General features: G+C 39.9%; 1 protein-coding gene across 2 annotated transcripts in view; it reads left to right on the top strand.

The window, feature by feature from the left end:
* The window catches only part of ctif (CBP80/20-dependent translation initiation factor), a 57,210-nt gene that overhangs the window by 15,639 nt on the left and 17,861 nt on the right, over window positions 1-23,710 (top strand). Inside the window, exons 6-9 of one of the 2 annotated variants that reach the window (XM_062435106.1) lie at window positions 1,532-1,636; window positions 1,819-1,897; window positions 14,801-14,877; window positions 20,200-20,280. In XM_062435106.1, coding sequence (XP_062291090.1) covers window positions 1,532-1,636; window positions 1,819-1,897; window positions 14,801-14,877; window positions 20,200-20,280 — 342 coding nt within the window. The remainder of the gene's footprint in view (window positions 1-1,531; window positions 1,637-1,818; window positions 1,898-14,800; window positions 14,878-20,199; window positions 20,281-23,710) is intronic. The other variant, XM_062435107.1, reaches the window with a different exon arrangement.

The following is a 23,710-nucleotide window of genomic DNA, read 5'->3' as shown; positions in this document are numbered from 1 at the left end:
ATCTACAGTTCCATTTGTGAATTACGGATCTGCGGTTTCCTAAATCTGGAAGTACTCTACTCTTAGTCAGTCCAAGACATTATTTCCCAACTTTCATCTTCAAGACCCAGATAATTGCTGGCATTTATTGTGTGTATCAAAAGGAAAATGTTTTAAACCAAAATGCAATTGGTGACATCACATTCAGAAAATTTACTTTGGGAAAGTTGGCTCAGCCTGCTCTATCTCTTCAAACTCACTTTAAGTTAATCTACGAATCTAAGACGCTACACACAGTGGAACTGTGGAGTTTGTTGTGATGAAAAGTATTTTGTTACAAGAGTGTCTGTCTACAGCCATGTTTAAATTACATCTGGCTAAAGGAGACTGGATTGTTTCTCCTGAAAACATCCGGCCTCAATGCTTGAAATCTACTTAGTCTTCCAGTGAGGTCTGTGTGTAAGTCCTTACAAAATCTTGTTCAACTTAAGTGTGACGAAATGATTTATGTTTTTTAAAGAAAGGCTAGACCTGAAGCTTAGAGGGGAAATAAAGGAAGTGGGTGAGACATAAATCAGTTACACAGGAGGGAAGACTTGTTGCCGTGGTAACAGCTCCACGGCAGCTTCACGTACCTTAGTTCCGGCCACGTTGGCACATCTGAGCAAACGGTGAAGGATTGAGCCGGCACAGAAGGATGATGCAAGCAAACACCTCCTGTGCCATTCAGATTCAGACGGAGAGTAGTGCAGTACAGATTGAGTACTGAATAGAAAATTATGTTTATAAATGAAATGAGTCATCTGTAGTGGAAAAGATTCTGCTTTCTGTAGGTCTTAAAACAAAAATATTGATTGTAGCTTCAGTTTTAGCTCACTTGCTCGGGAGTTTGATTCCCAGCTCCTCCAGTTTGTATGCTGAAGTGTCCTTGAGTAAGACAGTAAACCTCAAAGTGCTCCTAATGTCTATGTATGGGTACATTTGTGAGGTTCTGTGGACATAAAGAAAAATATCATGAGATTTGACAAGATCAGCGGAAAACAGCAGGACCAGCACCACATTTTCACAATGATGTCAAGCTGGAGAAAAGAGTGGTTAAAATAACCTAGTTCACCTTACATAGAAAAAAACAGACCTAGCCTGGTATGTGTTTGATTGTATTGAAAGCCAAAGACTGATTGACAATAAAAGATACCATGATAGTTACCTTAGCATACTCATTCAATTACCTGTACTCTGATGTTATACAAGTTGACAGAGGTTGTTAGTCTTTAATGTAAATTTTCTATTTTAGGTATCAATCAGAATAATTGACAAGTTCCAGTGTCAGAGTGTTTGCCTCTGCAGTATTCAGATGAAACTGGGTTAATGCAAATAAAGAATGTCAGTGTTAAATAGATGAATATGAACCTGAGGTTCTACTCACACTTCTACTTTCCTGTGTGCAGAATGTAGAAACTGTCTTATACTCTTGTACCCATTTCCATTCTTTCCTCGTCAGCATACATGGATGCTGGATGTCTCTAACTTATATCTCGTCTCTCTGTTGTAGAGGTGCAGGTTGGGACGTACAGCCAGAGAAGCTGGACTTCAGCCACTTCCACAGGAAACACTTCAGAGGCACGCCAAAGCACCTGCCACACATTGACAGAGAGGGGTAAGATCTGCCCTGCTCTGTCTTAGTATTGTTTGAGTTGTTACATATTATTGCAGTTGTCTCTAGGATTGTCGTCTGTTACTATTGAGCCCTTTTATGTGTATCTGTCTCTCAGGCAGAATCATCTGTGAGGGAAGTCATTCATTTATTGTCTTTGTCTCTTTCATTTCCATTTCTTTCAGGATGAACAAAAACAAGTTTGAGGAAGATGACGGCATAGACATGAATGACATAGAAAGGTTCCTACCACATCTGCGCTCTGTAAGTCACAGATGTTTCTCTTTTTAATAACTACATGCTCCTATGGAGATTGGTTTCAATATTTACACACTTATTGCTGCATTATACTATTGGCTATGTGTACTTTACACGTCTTACAGCAGCAGCACTAATTTGACACTGGGCTTTACCTGGGCAAACCTCTCACCAAAATAGCAGCCTGATCATTTATTGTTATAGAGCGACCCCTGGTGGCGTACATGAAGAACACTTGGTGTACTGAGCAGAGCAGTGGTGCTGTAGCACAACATAAAATCATCAAAGGAGGAAACATCATTAAAATAACTAAAGAAGGCACTAGTTTTCCTGCATTAGATGACAAATAATCAATTTTTTCTTTTCAGTTGAATTATTTATTAATATATAAAATACATGGGATTAGTCAATGTAGATTACATTTGTGTTACCAATGGTTGATTATAAAAGAAAACCTTTGGAGACACCTGCTGGTCAAATGCTGACCTGAGCTGCAACTGACATCAAAAGTTAATAGAAAATGCTCTACTGACTCCTGGTGGTTGTATGTATGTATAACCATTACAGACTGAGACCACTTCTTCTACAGGAGAGTGATGTAGGTAGGTTGGTTATTGAGCTGAATTTAAGAGACTGGCTGTGGGTTGAAGTGACAGAATACTTCTTATCTGTTTTATTACAACTATTTAAATTTTATTATGTATTTCTGAGTAGAATATATGTGTACTCAACAACCTGAAAAGAATATGTGGAATAGATTGTGCAGCTGTGTTGACCCTTGCAGATAATAAGACATAAATCATTCTGTTTTCCAAGATGATTTGTGATTCACTGGCGTGGTGGAGTTCACTTCAGGTCACCGATGTCAACCTCCTTTCTTCCTCCCCGTGCCTCTCAGAGCCAAAATGTCTTCCATCTTTCATCATGTTTGAGCTACAGTGTCTTCCTCTTTCCTTCCCCTCTTGGCCTCTGAGCCGAGGTGCATTTCGCTTCTTTGTAATGTTTCAGCCAAGACGGGCCTGGTTGCGCTACTTGGATGGTTTCCTCATTGTACAGTTCATGAGCCAAGGTTGCCGTTTCCGTTCATTCAGTTAGGGCCAAAAGAAAAAGATGGGGTTAACTGCATCTGTCTGGTATGCTTGGGATCGGATGTGTTGGCACTAGGACATAGTGAGGTTGGACACTTAGCGCTGAAGGAGTGAGCGCCACATTTTCTGTCTTTCTCTCCCGTCACACTGCCAAGCTGTTTCTGACTTGCACCACCCTCTCTCACTTTCTGTCAGCGCTGGGTATCATACCCTGCCATTTTTAAAATGTATTCCAATGCTCTGCCAGGCGGAGTCACACAGTAGCAATGCCAGGCCTCTGATGCCCAGTTGTGTCTTGTTCTAATGAGGCCATCCACTGACAATACCCTCCTTGGTCTCTGATAGACAACTGGGAGGGCACTTGAGTTTCCATTTTCCAGTTGTCCGGCAGTTTCGTAGAGACCACGCTAAAATAAAACAGTCACACCACAATCATTCAAAATGGCAGTTGAACTGAGGTCTGGACTTTCTCCATAAGTTATTTTTGTGTCCTGTCAAATGTCTACATGATTGAAAGCTGAATGTTCACTAGTATCAGAATTTGTGATACCTTTTTGGTGAGTGTGTGTGTAAAAGAGACATTGTTTGAAAATGTTGGTATGATGGATTTCTGCTTTGAATTGCGGTGTATGGATTTCTCCTTTCTGCTGGCACTTTCATTTTAGTCACAATGAAGACACTCACATGTCCACCGAACCAGAACAGTAGCATGTGGTCTGTGCTGCAGGGGATTTTTATCTGTTGCTTGTAATTTCTCACTTCTTAGCTTGTGGTTTAAAGGTTGCTGTGCATATTTACTTTTTGTTTCTAAGATGATAAGATGTTTGTTAATCATGAAAATTAGTATTCAGCATTTACAGCCGCATAATCCGTGCAGCCGAGCACAAACAACAACACATCTCTTTACCTCAGTCATCACCTCCCGCTACTGTATGGTGAGGCTACATCATCCAAAGTCCCCGTCTACGTTCCACACTTCCTGCCAAGATTCGCTTCCCCTTTCCAGGCAGCCAGAATAGACTTCCAAATAGTTCTGGGATGTGGAAAACATTGTGTGTGTGTGTGTGTGTGTGTGTGTGTGTGTGTGTGTGTGTGTGTGTGTGTGTGTGTGTGTGTGTGTGTGTGTGTGTGTGGGTGTGTGGGTGTGTGGGTGGGCGTGCAAGCAACTTACTGAGAAAGGTCTTCCTCTTTTTGCCCTCTGATTCTGCCGCACCTTCACTGGCCTCTCTGGAATGTCGACCTGCACACACACTAACCCCATCTTCACATCCAGTGTCAGGTTGTAATGACAGAAGCATTCGCGGGTCAGAGGGCAACTATTTGATCTGTGGATTCACGCCAAGTGTCACATGTATCCTGGAAAACATTGAACGTGAACAGCACAGTTTATTGTTCTAATTCATTGATAATATATTTTTATGGTACCTCTTCTGTTTATCATGATACCATTTTATTGTTTGGTGTGTGTAAAAGACTTGGTAACATTGGTTTTAAAAGGAGCAATACAAAAACTTTTATTATTATTTTTTTATCATATTAAAACCAAAGTTACAAAGTCCTCTAGACACAGCAACCAATTAAAAAGAAGACAAGGGGATAAACAAAACAGAAATGAAATAAACAAGAAATAAAAACAGTAAAACAGACAATCAGAGCAGATATCACTGATAAAAGAAACAATAATCAAGAAAATCGATAGAGCAATCGTTTAAGAAATTAATTTTCATATGAAGCAAGCGAACCAAACGTAAGACTCCACTGATATGTATTTGAATCTGTGACTTTTTCGTGTGTGATTTTGTCTCACAGACTTATTGAATATTAAATACATTACATTAAGCCTGTGGCACCAAACAGCTCCTCACCCGCCATGTTCCTGAAATAAGAGACATCTTCACCTGTGTATACGTATATCCCGCTTTGCCCGAATCTTCTTCTTCTTTTGCTGAGTTTTATGGCGGCTGGCATCCATAAGTGTTGCTTTACCACCATCTGCTGGACACCCCCTTACCCAATTATTCCTGCGTTGGATTTTTTTCAATAGCAGGAAAAAGCATTGAAATAACTTAAAAGTACTTTTGAATTGTTTCAGATAGGTTTTTTATAATGTTCATTGAGCCATGTTTGAAATAATTTACAGGAGCTTTGACACCAGAAGGACTCAGGAGGCCCAGATAGCAAAGGTTGTAATGAATGGTAAAGAATTAAATACCTCAGCACAGTCAGAGGGGTTAGGGGTTCCTCCCCAAAGAAAACTTGATGTGATTTGTCTAAAAACAACATTATCGTCTTAGATTTAGGATATCATAATATCGTGATATGTCATCAGTGTGTCTTTTCCTGCTTTTAAATGTTGCATTACTGTAAAAATTTGTAATTTTCTGAACTTACCAGACTGTTCTAGCTGTTCTGTTATTTACCTTTTACCCACTTTGTCATTATATCCAAATTACTGATGATAATTTATCAAACATTACATCGTATAAATATTTTGTGAAAGCATCAAGAGTCATTTCTACATTATCGTTGCAATATCGATATCCAGGTATTTGGTCAAATATATCGTGATACTTGATTTTGTCCATATCGCCCAGCCCTAATATGGACCTTTTTATAGTAGTTATTTTTAAAAAACAAAAACAAAACACTGGTTGTACTTTTTCACAGTGCAATCAGACATTAGCAGGAAGAAAAGTGACACAAATATGGTCAAAGATGATAAAGTAATCCTAATTCAGAACAGGATGACAGGCAATGTCAATATATAAACTCAATAATATCTCACTGGAAACAAAAATAACATGCCAGTAAAATAAATAATTTCTGACATCAAAATACTGTGTGAAGTTTATAAAAACTGAAGAACACAGACATGACACGCGTCATCAGTCATTCCTCCTGTCCTCCTGTCATGACGTGTGTGAAAAGGTGCAAGACAGAAATGTTCTTTAGTGTAGCTGCATGTGTGAATAGTCAAAATCACTAGCGGTGCCTGAAAGGTTATCCCAGTAATTTACTGGGCACTATGTGTGAAAGAGGCTAACGTGATCGTGTCAGCGTGATCCTCGGTGTTGTGACAGCCACAACTTGTGTGTGTGGGTATATGTGGGTGTTCTCAGCACTTACTGTACCTGAAATAACGCCAGCAAATGTTTGGTTATCCACACATCTTTTTATCGGTATGTGTTAAAGACTAGATTACATTTATTTTGATGAAGAAAAAAAATCATAAGTGAAAGAAGTGGGAAAGAAGTGTGGAGGAGGATGTGTGTTAATGATGCATGCATATCATTTAATAAAAAGTTTGCTCATAATACTCTTTTCACCCGTGGGAGTTTCCTCATTAGCAGCACTGTGGGTGCTTCTGTTTCAGTGATATGACTGTGCTGTGACCTGATGTTGTTTCCCATGAGGTCATGTCCTGGCTGCCAAAATCACGTCAGCTCACTGTTATCAGGAGTCCAGGCAGTCACCGTGAGGGTCAGCTTCAGCTTTGTTACAGCTGTCATTGCGGCGTGTTAAAGAGACAGTTCAACATTTTAGGAAATACACCTGTTCACTGTTTTGTTGAGAGTTGGATGAGAAGGTCTGACTCTCATGTCTGCATACTAAATATAAATCTACAGCCAGGAGAGGGTTAGCTTAGCATGAAAACTGGAAGCAGAGGGGAAACTGCTCAACTGATCCTTTTCAAAGATTTAAAAAACTAGATTTTTTTTACAAACAAGATAAAACGTGTTAATTGGTGAGCTTTAAAAGTGCTGGACTTTTTAAACTTTGTAAATGGTTAAGCGGTTTCCCCCTGCTTTAAGTCTTTATGCTAAGCTAAACTAACTAGCTTCCAACTGTAGCTTCATAATTATTGTACAGATGAAAGAGTGGTATTGATCTTCTCAGCAAGTAAGCTAAATGTTGAACTATTCCTTTAAAACACGGCCACAGTAGCCAGTTTTCTCAGTAATGCAAATAGAGTTATCACAGGAAACAAGTATATACTGTACATTTATGATTGTGTGTCCATATTAAGAGAATTTCATTTCAAAATATGTAGTTCATCATAGAGAAGTGTTTTGCTTTGTTCGGTGACAGAATACAGTATTACAAAAAAAAGGAGGGCACCAGAGAAGAAACAGAAAGCCAGGGTGAGACCAAGTAGAGTGGGAGAGAGCGGTCAGTCACTGAGGAGACATCCGGTCTCTGGTCTGTGAACAAAGCCGACCAACGGGAACAAAGCAGGAGTCTGGAGCTGAGATATTATAGACTGGTTGGCCCCTCTGTCTGGAAGTGTACGTGCCGCAGAGCAGGCTCCGGTTGAGAAGGGACACTGGGGGCGGGCCGGATTCTTTTTTGGCGGTCTGTATGTCAGCTGTCAGTGGATCTGAGACCTGCACTCCACTCCAGTATTTACTTACACACATTTAATGTCCCCGTATGTCTCCGCTCTCTTTGTACACACTCTTCTGCTTGTCTTTTCTACCATCTTTTATCTCTTTTTTTATCTCGTCTCCCTTTGCTTCTTCCTATTTGCTGTTTCCTTTTTCCTATCCTCTTCTGACCACCATCATTACGCTCCGTCCTCCCGCCCTCCTATCCTCATGTCGTCCTTCACTCCTCCCCTCCATCCTTCAAATGTTGGTGGGCAGCAGAACAATATCCAGGGGGTCATGGTGACCGGCAGCCCCCTCCCTGTGGTCTCTTCCTGCTATTGTCCCGGTCTTACTGCTGCTTGGCTCCTACAGTCTATTAACTGCACACACACTGGCTTAATCACCACTGAGCACCGTCCTGCTCCAGCCTCTAGCATGGGGGAAACACCAGAGACTGGAGCACATGCATGAATACAGGTTACCTTGGGAAATTTGTGAGTGTTTCCACAGAGGTGTCCAGTAATTGTCCTATAGAGTACAACCAGCTGTGTGGTAAAACGTTAAATTTATCATTTCTGAGCTTGTCCTCTTGAAATTGATCACATCTGAATGAAAGCCAGATATTAAAAATGTACCAAAAATTGAATGATGTTAAACAGGAACATATCATTCAGTATTCTATCTCTAATTTCTTGCCCATTTTTCTTGTTCTTCTTCTATAATTATTGAACTAGTTTATGTACATGCCGCACTACTGGTGTGCTATCTCCCAAGAAACAAGGTTACCTTCAGCCTGAGTCCTATTTTCTCTCCGTGATAGGCTGATTACCACCCGCAGTGTCAATTTAAGGCTATAAAATGGTATTAAAATCAGCTTGTATCATTGTGAGATTGTAAGAAGCAGCCGATGTGTCCTCACATGAATAGAGGTCATTAAATAGTTGGGCTTCACAAATATAATTCAAACCAGACCACACACGCGCACACAAAGCATCAGCCTTGGTGCTGTAGCGGAGATGAGGTGACCTGTCAATGTAATGTAACACAGAGTGCTGCATATGATTGAAGTCTTTTTTTCATCATTCAGAGAGATGTCTAGAACTGAGCGGTAAGCACATGAAACCTGCTGCAGCAGCGGTGGTTGTCGCATGATTACATTTCTATAGGGTGCTACAGTTTTTTCCCCCTCTTTTCCTCTGACATTTTGATCCCACAACGGCTCCATCTCCTCCTGTAGCCAGATCCCCCCCCTCAAGTTCTTTGATGTACCTGTCTATCTGTCTGTTCTGCTGTGGCCCCAGCCTCAGATCACTTATTAAATGAGACGTGGATGTCAGGACCTCACATCTTTGCCTCTTATCACCGATCACCCACTGTATCCGACTGCGGCAGCTCTAAATCTCTTCTTTCTGTACTGTTGGCAGGCGTCAGCCGCAGAGTAAGTTACATCAAAAGGCCTAAAGTAGAGATCATGAAACATGGAACAAATCCTATACTACAGGGATTTTACAGAAAAACTATTTGGGAAATCCTCAGTTACATGTGTAAACTAGACACCAAATATCCAGAATCAGCAGCTGGTCGTCTGTGCTCATTTTGAATGGTGTTGCCTGTCGCCTTAATTCTCATAGTAGGAATACACATTTTTCATAATTTCTTTGATCAATTAATAATCATTAAATGATCCTTATGGATTTACTGTCAGGTTTTATTATAAAGTTTTTAAACTAAGTTCAACACACAATTCACATTTGAGATTGAAAAATTGGACAGAGAACTTAAAAAATCTCTAAATGTGGGCTCATTATTAGGCACACAGCTAGATAATTGTTTTAAAGATCTTCTTCAGACATGTTTTAAGAGATCTAAAGTGCTCTGGTTGGAATAAAAAAAAGATTGTGATTAAATGTTGTGATGAAAACAGAAGTCTACAACCAACAGCATGACTTGTTTTTTGAGTTGAGTTCCTAAAATTACATCTTCTCATTCTAAGATCCTGAATCTATGAATATGCAAACGTCATACTTTCGATGAGCACAAAGAAACTTTCCACTACCAGCAGACGAATGTGAAAACAGCCTTTTACTGTCAAAGTCACTCATACATCATTCTGCATGATGAAGCTCAGACATCACAGTCCGGTCACAGTAAGAAAGAGCGGAGGGGGACTTTAAGGTAAAATCGACGGTAGCACATCAAAATGCAAGTAATGAATATTGGCCATATTTGTTAAAGAGTCGCTTTTGACTTACACTCAAAACTACAGTGAATAAACACTTTTACATATTTAAACAACATACTTGTCATAATGTCTTCAAAAGATGTGAACCTTTATAGTTAATGTTACACTTACAATACTATATTTTATGTAGTGGTGTGTAATTCTGAATGAAAGACATTTTTATTGCAGATACGCTAACACATAAAGCAAACTGAGTAGCTAAACCTAATTTCCACACACACACGGGAAGAAGCAGATTCGGACCTGGTAAGTGTCCAAATCATTTCAGCCAAAGCATTTTAGCTCCCCGCTGTCTGTTTTACGTGACTGCTATCTTGTATTTACAGTCTCTCTCGTTGTCATCCTTGCTCTCTCTCTCTCTCTCTCTCTCTCTCTCTCTCTCTCTCTCTCTCTCTCTCTCTCTCTCTCCCTCTCCCTCTCCCTCTCCCTCTCCCTCCTCTGCTCTCAACAACCTGTCCTGTAATGCCACCCCTGGGGCAGTTTTAAATTTATTGTCTTTGGCTGAGGGCCCTCGCAACATAAATAAGCTGAGAGAAACAATGGAGTGACTGAATGAGCATCATACCAGAATTGTTATACACTAGAGCGGACAGGAAGACGTGCACTTCACTTTCTATGCTATTGCAGAGAAAGTTCTATAATCGTTATTCTCCATTTCTATTCTTCCACATTTCCATCCATGTTCACTTCTCTCATTTCCTTACTTTCCTTCCTTGTTACTTATACTCTGTTCACACTAAAGCAGCGTTATTGTCATGAATGGATCAACAGTGCAATCTAGCCCGGGTCCATGACCTCTCTGACAAAAAGTGAGAAAAATAAAACCTTTTTAGATACTGCAGGGGGTTTAAGTCATTAAATTTGCTTTTGTGGGCGTTGGGTCAGCACTTTAAAAATATTCACTTTCTCAGCACTTTAAAAAGAGGCACGTTCTTGTTGCCTGTTAGCTACGTGGCTATGTGAAGGTACTTTAAAAAGGACACATCCTCTCTGTTAGCATCACAGGTAGCCTCTCCTGGTGACCTGTGATTTTCCTTGGAACGCCACAGAGTAAAGTATGTCAACTTCCTTTGAACGCAGACTCGCACAACTGAGCACGTAATACAATGCACACACATACACATGCACCTCGGTCAGGGCTATGAAATTCAAACGTGACAGCGAACCAATTAATGTTGTCACTGCACGAGCTGCAGGCTGTGCATGTTGGCACACTGTGTGACAGCTTGGGGCATGTACTGCCACTCATTGGTTACAGCCAGTAAAACCTGAGTTTGATGCTTGTGCTTTACAATAATTTGCTCTTTCACCTTTCTACCAAACAGACACATATACTGTACACTACACACACCATTACTGTACACTCTGTCTCATTCTTTTTCTGGCTCACATACAAATAGGAAAACAGAGGCTGAAACTGTTAATAGTAGAGATGTCAATTAAATGCATGTGTTATGCAAGACCACGTCTTGCGTTATGCTTTAAATTAAAGCCCTGCCTCCAAATTAGCAAATGAGAGCTACTTAGCCAGCCACATACTCCATTATCACCACCAACTGCCTCAAGGATATAAAAAGCTGGATGAAAACCATTTTTCTCATATTCAGCTGTCATGACTCTGTAGTCGTCATCACTGGTTGTATATCCCTCAACAAGCACATGCAAAGCTTCTCCGCCTGTGTTGACAGCCCCCCGTTTGCCAGTTCTCTCTCTTGCATTTTGATTCCATTCATTCCCTCAAACTTCGCATCAATCACATTGTCAAAACTGTCTTTCTCATCCAACTCTCATCCGCTCACTTTGTTCTTCAAGACTTGACTCCTCTCCTCAGGACTTCTCCAAAATCTGACTTAAAGTCTCCTCCTCCTTCTCCTCCTTGACTATCTCACCAAAGTTCACCATTACAGTCTCCTTTCATTCCTCTTTGCTCTTCCAAACTTTCACCACTGCCCGTATTTTCAGATCAGCATGTTTCATCCCCCTCGCCCCCACAATTAGGATGTCTTCAGAGCAGCTTTCTTCCTGCAGCACACTTCAGTGGTCAGTCATATACGTGCAAACACATATTCATGGCACATTTCTTTGTAATGAGATCAAAATCATTCTGCTGAGACACAGGATGAAATGTTCTCTAAATTTTTCCTCCTGTTCTCTTCGGGTTTGTGGATCTGTTTATTTAAACTGGACCTCCTAGATAACATTATCTTCACGGGTACCCATAGCAACACATTCACACAAATACAGCCTCTTTTTTTTTTACGCAGCTCTATTTTCAGTGTGAAAGCCCACTTAGGAGAAAAGACAAATCCTAGGGTGAAGGGGCTTCTTCCTGCCATCCCCACCCTCTGGAACACCCTCTTTATCCCCATTAGTAACCCTCACTTGCTCACCATTTTGAAAAAAAAAATGCTCTCCTTATATATTTTTTTTCATCTTACAAACATACAAACCCACACTGTCCGTTTCCATCCTTGTGTTGCTCCCAGTGTCTCTCCCACTCACACAGCCAACCCCCCCTCGCCATCCTTGTCACGTCCACAGGGCTCATGCTGCCTGCCACGAGGTGAGAGGTCTCCTGGCTGGGGACCAGGACAGCAAACGCCTCTCTTTGATCTACCCGGCGCTGGCTGCTACCTGCAGATAGCATATTCACACGCGCAGCGCTCTCTCTTTCAGCCACAGAGACAATTCTGCATCTCCTGTTTTCCTCTCCCTGTCTTTCTGTTTCTGTCAGAAGCGTTATAAACTGTGCACACATCGGGGTACTGTAGCTTTTTTTCTGCTGCTGTCTAAAATGCCATTGTTTTTCGTTTTTTTGCATATAGATTTGCACAATTTAAGAGAGGAATTTCTTACGTATTATTTTTGAGATTTATTCATGCAATCTAACATAGTGATGGAAAAATGCTAGAAGAAAAAAGTGTGTGTGTGTGCACTCTGTCATCTGGTTACCATTTGAAGGCAGAATTACAGCTAATGATATCCTAGAGGAAAACTACAGTAGCTAAACATGCAACAGTTCCTCTGTTTCTTTCTTGTGTGTGTGTGTGTGTGTGTGTGTGTGTGTGTGTGTGTGTGTGTGTGTGTGTGTGTGTGTGTGTGTGTGTGTGTGTGTGTGTGTGTGTGTGTGTGTGTGTGTGTGTGTGTGTGTGTGTGTGTGTGTGTGTGTGTGTCCCCACCTACTTTTCCTCCCTGTCAGAGCATTGCAGAGGCAAGTAGATGAAGTCTGGAAAAAGTAGCAGAATTTCACAGATATTAATGCTTTTGGGTTTATACATGAAGTCTTCTGAATCGCTGCGGTTAAATGAAAAGCTTTGCACTATCAGACAGTTTAAGTGCGTGTTTGTCTGCGCCGTTTTGGATATGACTGTGCCACACAAATGCACCCCACTGCTCTCCACGCATACACACTCTACCGCTCACATCTGGATTCAATCAGAAAGCAACAATCCCCCAGCAGCTTGAGGAGAAGTGGGTTAGAGAAGCAGTGTCAAATATCAAGCTCACACTCATTTGAATATCTGTGCATTTCTGAATGTCTGAATGCACAGTAAGTTTGCACAAAAGAGGAAAACAAAGGGCAGATACTCTCTAGGAATCCTATAGACACTTTCCACATAACAAGAATTTTTACTTTAGTAAGTTAATTTCAAAGCTGCAGGTATGGCATACGGTGCATTTGTACACATGAATGTTGTCCTTGTGGAATAGTAAAATATTGCCTTCAGCCATTACAGCTCCAAAGTACATTTGACAAACATTTTCTTCAACTCTGGCTTTCATTTTCTCACACTCTCTCTCTCTGTCTCTCTCTGTCTCTGTCTCTCTCCCCCATATTTCATTGCGCGCCTCAGTGAAAACAAATTCTGACTTTTTCTTGTGACTGCAAAATCAACTCAAGCTCTTGTAACTTCTCTCTACCAATGAAAACGAAAAATGCAGCCAAAATCCAAAACCACATTCTAACTGGCTGTGAAGAACGAATATGAAAGGATGAAAGATTGGAGTTGCTCAAATATGCAATATGCCTCCATAGCTAATAAAAAGAAGACAATATTGTCATTACATTGTGGACATAAACTGGTCATGAGACAGGATGCACTGAGATATGAACTCATTGTTTCCCATATTATAAATACGCTGACACTAATTGACTTTGACTGTTGATGGGGTAAACAGACGCCCTCGTCAGGCTCACACCCTTCACGCTCTGTGACAGTATGGTTACTTGTCACATAATACCGAGCAGCACACAGTCACAGTATACTTCTGTATTCATGCACCTGTTCTTCCACAACACCTTCCATCAATGCATATTGTATGTCTACACAACGGGGCTGGTCCTAGGCCAACTGTAACCATGGGAACAGCACACAGTGATGCTGAGCGAAGGGGGGGGTGTGCCGCTTGATTGACAAGGCTGATGTTTAATGGATATTAGATGGTCTTATTTCCGTTGGACTGGGAATAGACTGTATAATTAAGGGACTTAAACCAACAAGCTGTACATTTGACCGTGATACCATTTAACAGCTACAAAATACCACGCATAGTTGAATTTGAAAAATACCCGTTGTTTATTTACTTAAACTAATTTTGATCTTATTTCTCTGTTTTTAATATCATGAAATGTAGTTTCTCTACCTCCCAATTTCTTTCCCTTGTGTTGCTTGGCAACATAAAGCTAAACAGGGACATGAACTCTTTATCTATCTCTGTCTCCCTTTCCATCTTACTGTTCATTTATTTGATTCTATTGGTTACACAAATAATCCTCGCTCAAAGTTGATTGGCTAAGCTTCTGTGGTAACATTGAGGTTTAATATTGTGCATAACAGACAGAATCAAATAAATTTAGTAGTGGCTGCAACCAATGATTATTTCAATTATTTATTAAGTGTATTCCTTTGCACAAATAATTCAAATACTTAAATGACAGGCAATTGTGTTTAAATGTTAGAATGTCTTAAGTTTATGAAATTGTCTGGCATCAGTAATGCTCAAGTGCACCATGTTCACAAAAAGTGCCAAGATTCAGAATTACCTAGATTTTGTGTGTTGTAATGATAAGAAAAACAAGCAGGTTTCTATGTAGTTTTGCTTGTATAGCAGTGACGAATTCTATGCTGCAGATACTTTCGACAAAGTGATATAGTGTACATTGCTGCTCTTGACAACAGCTGTCTCTTACTCTATGATTTGTCTGTAACAGGTCTTCCCACCCCTTCCTAATGAGGCCGAGATTGCACACACCAAAAAGCTCTTCCGACGCAGGAGGAATGACAGACGGTAATGACGCATGCGAGCCTGCACACACACACACACACACACACACACACACTACACACACACACACACACCCACGCTGCACACACATGCCTACCTCAGTGAGAGGGAATGTTTTTCTGTGTTGATGTCAGATGTCAGTGCACAGCCAGTCCTATAGCCTTAACATCTCTCCACAGCCAAAGCAATGTCAACACAGGAATGCAGGCTCCACATTTCACTGCAGACAGGAAAAAGAAGGAAGAAAAAAAACATTGAGGAGACATTCAAGGTTTTTTTTCACATTTAATAGGTCACTCAACAATATGTGCCAGTTATTCAGTCACCCATGTTTGCCTCCTCAAACTTTCTGTCCTTTTTTTTCTGATTATGGATTTATTTGTCTTGCTTTGTGGCATTCAACCTATCGTCCTGTACCTAAAAGTCTGCCACTCTGGCACTAAATTTTGCACTGGCACATCTGCTCTAATTGTATACACTCTGAAATCTAATTTCAACCAAGTCTGACTTCATTGAAACCAGGTCCTTAAGAGAGAAAAAAAAACCCATCTCTCTTTCTCTTTCTCTCGTTCTCTCGCTCCCTGCCCTGATGTCACTGGAAAACTGTTCTTCAGTTGCTAAGAGACAGGCGAAGAGAAAATATTTGGATTGTATTTGTGGTTAAAAAGAGGAAATTTTAGCTGTACCAAATGGACAAAAGCACTTTCATCCTTGTTTTTAAGTACAGAGAATAATTGCTGCTGTCCAGAGCTATTGTGTTTATGTGCGATGGGCGCAGCGCAGTGCTGGCAAAAAGAAAAGAACAAAAACATAAACTTGGACCAACAGCAGTTTGCTTAGGTTTCGGTCTATTTGTTTTGCGAACTAGAAATATTAACAAGAGACCATCCTGTTTTTTTTGTGTTCACTCTGGTTCCAAGCACACTCAGTCAGTACTTTACAGCTTGTATTTGACGGCTGACAAAATGTCCAGTTTTACATACAGTATGTGTGTTTGTGTACATGTCTGGTGTGTGTGTATGTGTCTGTTGTCGAGGTGTAATTTAGCAACTGGGCAGAAGTTAAACTTGCAGAGTGGGGCCCAAAAGTCTGAGTCAACTACCAAGAAGTGTTTGTTTTTATCATTTGTTATGACATGAAACATTGACTGACGGTTGCTTAACACCACCAGGGTGGTGGAAATATTCATGTGGAAGCTTCACTTATGTCAGAGTTAGTGACTCGCACAGGACCAACTACACATTGACCAAAGAATTGGGCCACTCTGCTCTACAGAGACATGGCTCGCATAAAAGCATACCAGGCGAGTTTGAAGTCCAAAGAAAAGCAACTGTAAAAGAAAGGCCTTTCTTGCACGACTTTCCCTCCGCAGTCACCCCAGCCCAACCCATTTAGCATTTTTTGGAAACAATTGAAAAAGAAACTATGAAATATACTATACTATAACAAGACATGCCTGAAGACATTGCCTAAACAGTTCTCCAAATTATGGATTCCTAAAGAGTTCAACCTGTGATTTTGGCATACCAAATATTAAGAAATCCACCCAATTAATGCAGCATATTGCTGCCACCATGACAGAGAAATATTCCTTTTTGTGTTGTTACAAGACTATAACGAGATAGTTTCATGTTATAATGATGATGTACTTCTCTTGGTATTATTATTTACTAAATTGTTCCATTTTAACAAGAAACTTTTCTTGGAACAACACACCACTATCTTGTTCTCAATCGTTCTCGTTATATCACCTAATGGATGTCTATCATTTAAACAAGAAAAAGATCTAGTCAGTGCCTAAAGAGATGATATTATAGCCTACAGCTGCTAGAAAAAGTGAAGATGACGAAATAACGACAACGATTGTGATATGACAAGATAAAGTGATATTTTATTACAAGAAAAGTTTCTTATTAAAACAGAATAATTTTGTATCTAGTAGTAACAAGAAAAGTAGAATCAGTACTAATTTGTTTATTGTGAGTTAAACATGAATATTACCATTTAATGTACTGTACCAGAGTTGGCCTCTTGCTCATTGTCATCTGCAGTCCTTCCAGTAGGTCAATATTCAAACATAACAGCACAAAGTGTGTCACTGTGACAATAAACTAGCGTGTTATAACATGGGAAGGAGTTTGTATATCAGTCTGGCAGTATCATAGGACACATTTGACACACATTTGAGTTCAAGCCTTTGAAACTTTTGATACAAATGTCCCACCAAGCTGTAATGTGAACCCAACTGTAGCATTGTATCAGCACTCGTCACTATTTGTGGTTATGTTGTGCTGCATTATATATCCTGGGAAAGCCCTCTTGTGCCTCCTTATACCAAAGAGATGCATTGCACAGGTTGGCCAAATGTTTTCTCTGCAGAGGAGGAAAGAGGGGATTAGCTTTCTGATGAGAAATATCAAAGGAGAGATGAGGATAAGAAGACAGAAAAGTGTAAAACAGACTGCAGAGAGAAATTAAGCTATAACTACTCTCACAATCTGCGATCTCCATTTCAAAGGATCTTTCTGCGAATCTTGTTCTTTTCTTTAGAATAATCAACAACTGGAAAGTGAGACAGGGATAAAAGCAATCTGGGGGTTTTAGTAATGTTTTCTCATACTGCCATTTGTTTATTTAAGTAGCATATCAGGTAAATTGGAAAGGAAATGTACTGTAGAATGTCATCATTGTTGGTAGTCAGGAAGGCTTTCATACATCGTAGAGAGTAGACACAGAAAATATAATGTAATGTGAGTGAGTCATCACAACCATCCAGCCTGGCCAAGCAACAATGCTCCAGAGCTGAGTATAAAATGTTAGATATGAAATTGTGGAAACAGGTTATTGTAGTAAAGAATTTGTCAACTGACACAGAAAAAACAAAAACAAACTAGCCTCCATAGTTTTCATGTGTCCATACTGTCATTTATGAAGCTTATTGTGTTTGCTGACCAAACACATCAACTGCACATGTTTGCCCATGAAACATGGTAAGCCGCTTATATAGATATTCTTTTGCATACAGGTTGCCCAACAAAATAAAACCAGTAGCCTATGACAATAAATACTCACTGTCGTGAGAAACCACATAGATAACGTTACATTTGTGTTATGTTGTAGGTGATGTATCAATACAGCTGGGTGAACAAAAGTTCATAGTAATAACCTGGAAGCAGAGGAGGAAACATGGAGATGAATATTAATCTTTTTGTGTACAACGCGTATCAGTAAATAGAACATGTGCATTGTGCGATTTGAGGGTTGTTAGCTGTACAGCACAAGAAAAAAAGAAACAGAGTGAGTCTGTGAGATTGAGTAAAGCAAAAGTGTAGGCTGGATGTGGCTGGAAGGAAAAGAAAGGGGAGGTGATGCATGTGTTTCTACTTTAGTAGGCACGTCAAGCAGGGCTGAAATTAGTTGTGATTTACTGGAATGTGCTGCTTACCGCTCGCTGCTCCAAACAGCAAAGGGGCAAAGTACGAGCTAATATGCTCCTTCCTCGTCCATTTTTTCTCTCTCTCTCTTTCTAAAAAAGATGAACGTCTGTGCATTTTTTGTGGAGCTTTTACAAATCAACAGTAGGCTTTATTCGGTCCGTCTTGCAACAAGTGTTCTTTTAGTCATAAGTATGTTCACGCTCACACTTGAAGATATATGATTTTTAACATTTCATTACTAAACCAGCTACCTGCTTGATTGAGCATCCACTGCTCATACACTGTTCGCACACTCATTTGAGCTTTTTGAGCTGAGAGTTGAAATGTTTATTTAATTATTTGTGAGGTTTTGGATGTCAGCACATGCAGTACCAATGCCACCGTCTGTTTTATAATCAATATCATGTCTGCTGTTTGTGTGTGTGTCTGTGTGTGTGTGTGTTTACATGCATTTATTCAATCGAGTAAAAGTAAACAGCTGGTCTGCTTGATTCTCTGACCCCTACTGAAGCTTTTATGCTGATATCTTCTGGCCGTGACAACTCAAGGTTTCTGACTATATTCTCCAATTTATACATGCATGTATGCATGCACATTCAGTATCTAAGGTTTGATTTTGAATCTTACAGGATATTGCTGGCAATTTTCCATATTTTTCTTTTTGTTGCCAAATCTCATGTGCAGAGACAAACCAACAAAGAATAGATCCTACTTACAAATATTGTGTGTGTATCTAATAATAGTGATAATGTTTTCATACTGTGGAGAATATTTCTGTGCAAGGCAGAGGCCTCTGTGCATAGGGGGGGAAGTTATTTGAGAAATGTACAATGTAGTACAAAGTCAAGAGGTTGTGATAAGTAGTGTAACAAAGTAGCGCAGTGGTGATGGCACATTTGTTGACAATAAGAAAAATACAGAAAATTGCCAGCCGTATCTTTTGAAACTTAAAAAATAAACAATTGAAAGAGTAAAAGCCCGATTGATAATATTGGTATATTAATTCAGCAGATATACAACTATCGGCCAATAAATGACAGGAAAACCAAAGAAATAGTTTGAAATAGATTCTCTGTTCTGTAGTTTATCCACCAGAGAGTTCCTGACCAGTACATTTCCAGGTTGCAGTTGTTTTTTATGTTATGGGTTTTGTAAAAAAAGAATAAAGTAATAATAATCAGCTGGTAATAATAACCAGCTGGTGTATCATTGTCAGATTGTTTTTAAACTCTCAAATATCAATATTGGTATCAGTCTCAAAAGTCCTGTATCGGTCGGGCTATAATACAAATGCTCAGTCAGGCAGTCAAAAGTCGTCTCCCCACAGTCCATTAAACCAGTGTGTTGTGGCCTGTATAAAGATAGGGCTGCGTTATTGACTGTCTGCCTGCAGGCTGCTTTTCCCCCGGGCCAATCGATTTGCTAGTCTGGGTCAACCAATGGTCCAACGGACCGCCTAGTTCTCCATCCACGCACACACGTACACCCACAGCAACAGCCATGATCGATCATCAGTATCCTACCTCCTCCCATGATCATATCTGCCAAATTCATTTCACCTTTTTTATTTTTTTTTAAGTTACCATGGTACCCTCCACTTCCTGTAATTCTATGCATGTTGTTTGAATGACATAGTTATCAACCTGTAGTTTTTTGTTTGTTTCCGCTTTGCTGCCTTGCTTTTTTGTTCTCCCCTTTGTCTTCTATAATTTCCTGCTTTCTTCATGCTATCTAAAAAAAAACCCGTCCCCCCAAATCCCAATCCCTCCCTCCCTCCGCCGTTTTCTACAAATTGTTCTGCCATTTTATTTCGCTCTTCATCTATCCCTCATCCCTCCATCCTTCCAATCAACCTGCATTGTGGCATGCCCTCCTCTCCTGCTTGTAGACTGGTTGATCAGTTCACCCGAGACCAGTTAACCATACTTCTGCCAACTGGCCCAGGGGGAAGACGGCAAGTCTCAGCCAGGTCAGTGACAACAAGATGGAGGAGTGAGACATGAATACATTTTTCAACATATGGCACGGCATAAATTTGATTTATTCTACTCGACAGAGGCTTAACATCTGAAGGTCAGTTGGTAATTGGTGAGACAAGAATAAAGTGCTTCTTTTGTTTCATTTTGTTTTCATCAGATACTTGAGTAGCCTAAAATAAGAAGTAGGTAGAGTAGAAATAGAGGAATTTGAAAAAAAAAGAAGGACACACACAGGCAGCATCACACTAAGATCATTTCTATCTGATTACTACCTCGATGCTACCAGACTCATCATCTGAAACCAAAAGAAAAAAAATACAGTTTCTCATTTGATTAGATAGTTGATCACTCCAGAGACAACCTGTTTCCAAGTAACAAGATTTTGTGAGATGAAATTTCATCAGTGGCCCCATCATTTATCCTTAGAGCAAACATCTCCCTGGCAGTAATGTGACTGATGGATGGTCAGTCTGAGCAACACTCAAACTACTGCAGAGCTTGCAGTCATTAAAAGTGATTAACATTTAATTACTGTCTAACTTTCACCTCTCCGCATCGCCAGTAGATCAGGAGAATGGCTTATTAGAGTTGGGCCTAAACTAACAGCTGCTGTAAAGATCAAATTAATCATCAAACTTGTGTGTGTGTTTGAGAGACTGTAGTCTTCAACTGTCACGGAGTCTCTGTCGAGCAGTCGGTGGCTTTGCAAAAGATTCAGAAATCTCAACCTCTGCAGTCATATGAAATGAGATGTCACAATTTCTGCCTGTCAGCGTTAAGCCACAGTATTAGACTGATTAAGTAAAAGATTGGTTAAAATATTGAAACCTCGAGAAATGTCGAGAATGTTAGCTGTAAAAAATGAAAAATCCGATTTACCATTCTACACTTAGATTAGCCACGCAATTAAAAACGTGTCAAGATGATGAACATCTGACTTAGAAAGACATCGAGAATATTTGCAGTGTGTCACAGAAAGGCTGTCGGAGGTAAAGGGGAGAGTCACAAGATGAACTGTCTCCGAACCTCCCCAAGAGAGTGAAGAAGAGGGGCCAGCAAGACATAAACCAAATGAACTTGTACACAAAAAAGGTTATAAATACACTTTCACACATTCACGTTCTCTCCTCATACTATTACATACACACACACACACAAATGGGTGACAATAGAGGACAAACCAACATACAGTCTGTGCAGCAGGGACAGAACATCATTCTCTGAAAATACAGATTTTCCCTCATTCTGTGTTTCAATGATGTTGGTAGAAAGTGCCATCTGTCCTCTGCCTGAGATGATGTTCATGTTAGACTCTTTCCTGTTGGTAGACACCGTGACACGCAAGCTGTGGAAATGGTTGCTAGTAGTTTAAGTTATTGTTCTTCACAACAATCAAGAACTATGTAGGGTTTACAATTATTCCCATTATTTTCTCGATTAAATGATTAGTCTTTGAAACATCAGAAAACAGTGAAAATACCCATTAAATGTTTAATAATCCAATGTGACAAAACCCCACAATATTGAATTTACTGCAATGCATGACAAAGAAAAGACGAAAAAAAATCCCGTTGATGGACTAATTAGTAGATTGACTAATTGTTGCAGCTCTAGAAATATGTGTGTTGATGACATCTGCACTTGGCAACCTTTTTCTGTTGCTATTTTTAATGACTATAGCCAGGCCCTTAGCTATTGGGGCTGCACAATATTATCATTTCAGCATCGATCATCACGATGTGCAATAGTCATACCGCATGAAGTGTAATTTCAATGAAGGCAAATTATCTCAAACATGTCAGGCTATAATTTTCTTGCTACTTGATACAAAAGAAAAATGTGCAAGGTTCTCATTTTCCATGACTAATCTACAATAGTCTGGCTGATATTACACAATTTAGTCCGATTTAAGGGTTCTTGGATACAGAGTTTAATCAGTTCATGATGTGCTCTGGTGAAGGGTTGCACACAATTTATTTATCAAACAATCAAATCAGGCCCCACTAGTCGACTACAACAACCTGAAAATGAGCGCCGCCCGATTTGGTTGTTTGATAAACTGATCACGTGCTCCTCTTCAACAAAGCACGTAGCGGACTGATCACTGTGCATGCAGAGTCCGGTATCACTGCTCTGCAAACATGCCATGCAGCTACTCTAACCAATAATATCGCCTGGATGTTAGAGGCAGGCGTTCAGTTTTGAGTGAGTGTATTCCTGTTATCAGTGGCACCTCATCCCAGTGCTGGTTAAAAGCGTCAAAGTTACTGTCACAGGGCTGGTCCATGCCCTTATGTAAGAAATGCTTAAAACACACAACACACACACACAACTTGCAGTAACCAGATCCGTCTGTACTTACATCTTGCCGACATATAGATAAATCTGTCTGCTTCAGTTTAAGAGTCCTCAGCTGTGCCAGGAGGCCTGTTTATCTTCCACCACGCAGATTAAGCATACATTTGAACATTGTTAGAAAAGGTAGACTACATGTAAATAACATAACTGTGACACACAAGTCAATTTGTAAAGTTTATTAAGTTTATTATGTTTTAACTACAATAAAATCATGCTCTGTAAGTATGCTGTAGTTTGTCTAACATTTGGTTTCCTTTAAACCCAAAGAACATTTCCAAGGTTGTTATATTAATTTATTTGGGATGGAATTACATTTTTTATGAAAGACGTTTGCAAACTTAACTTTGTCTGTGATAGTGTCACACAGCTTTCTTTCACAAGGTAGAATAGTCCATGTGCCTTTTGTTGTGCAACCTCAAAAATGTCTGGCTCGTTCATTCGTCATGTTTGGGTGTAAATAATTGAGCTTTTTAAGTTTTGGCAAATGAAGTGCAAGGAAGGGCTTTTGTGAGGAATGATGAAAACCACATTATTCTTGGCATTGAGGAAAGTTGCACTAAGGAAAGCTACACAGCCTTTCTTTTTTAGTCAGTCGAGCCTCCTACGAGGCTTACAGTACACAGCCCAACTGATGTCACAGGTTTGTCTTTTGTTTGAATCTGTATTAAAGACACCTTGTGGTCGACCTTCTCTTTGGTCTTTGAAGAGATCACATTGAGAACACAAGTATTCAGGCCTGATTGCTGAAATGGCCCGACAGACAGGGTCCAACATTAAACATTTATATGTCCTGTAATTACTTAAAATCAGACACAACTACTGTACTGAAGGTTTCTATAATTTCAAACATAAGGGCTGGATTCCCCACAGTTTTTGATGGTTCATCTAATTTGTTGTGGCTCATTTAGTGGCTTACCCATTCGCTCTGTAGTCTGAGGCGATGTGGTTTTCTCAACATGCCCTTGATGTTAGCCTTTATTCTGTGAGTTATAGCCCAACACTGTCTTTTATTATTAAATTGATTTGTCAGGGACTATGGAGGAAGAATAGTAATGTCAAGCA

The sequence above is a fragment of the Scomber scombrus genome, chromosome 15, assembly GCF_963691925.1.
Source record: "Scomber scombrus chromosome 15, fScoSco1.1, whole genome shotgun sequence".
Taxonomy (NCBI): domain Eukaryota; kingdom Metazoa; phylum Chordata; class Actinopteri; order Scombriformes; family Scombridae; genus Scomber; species Scomber scombrus.
Note: the sequence above shows the minus strand (reverse complement) of the source record. Positions and strands in the feature narration are given on the sequence as shown.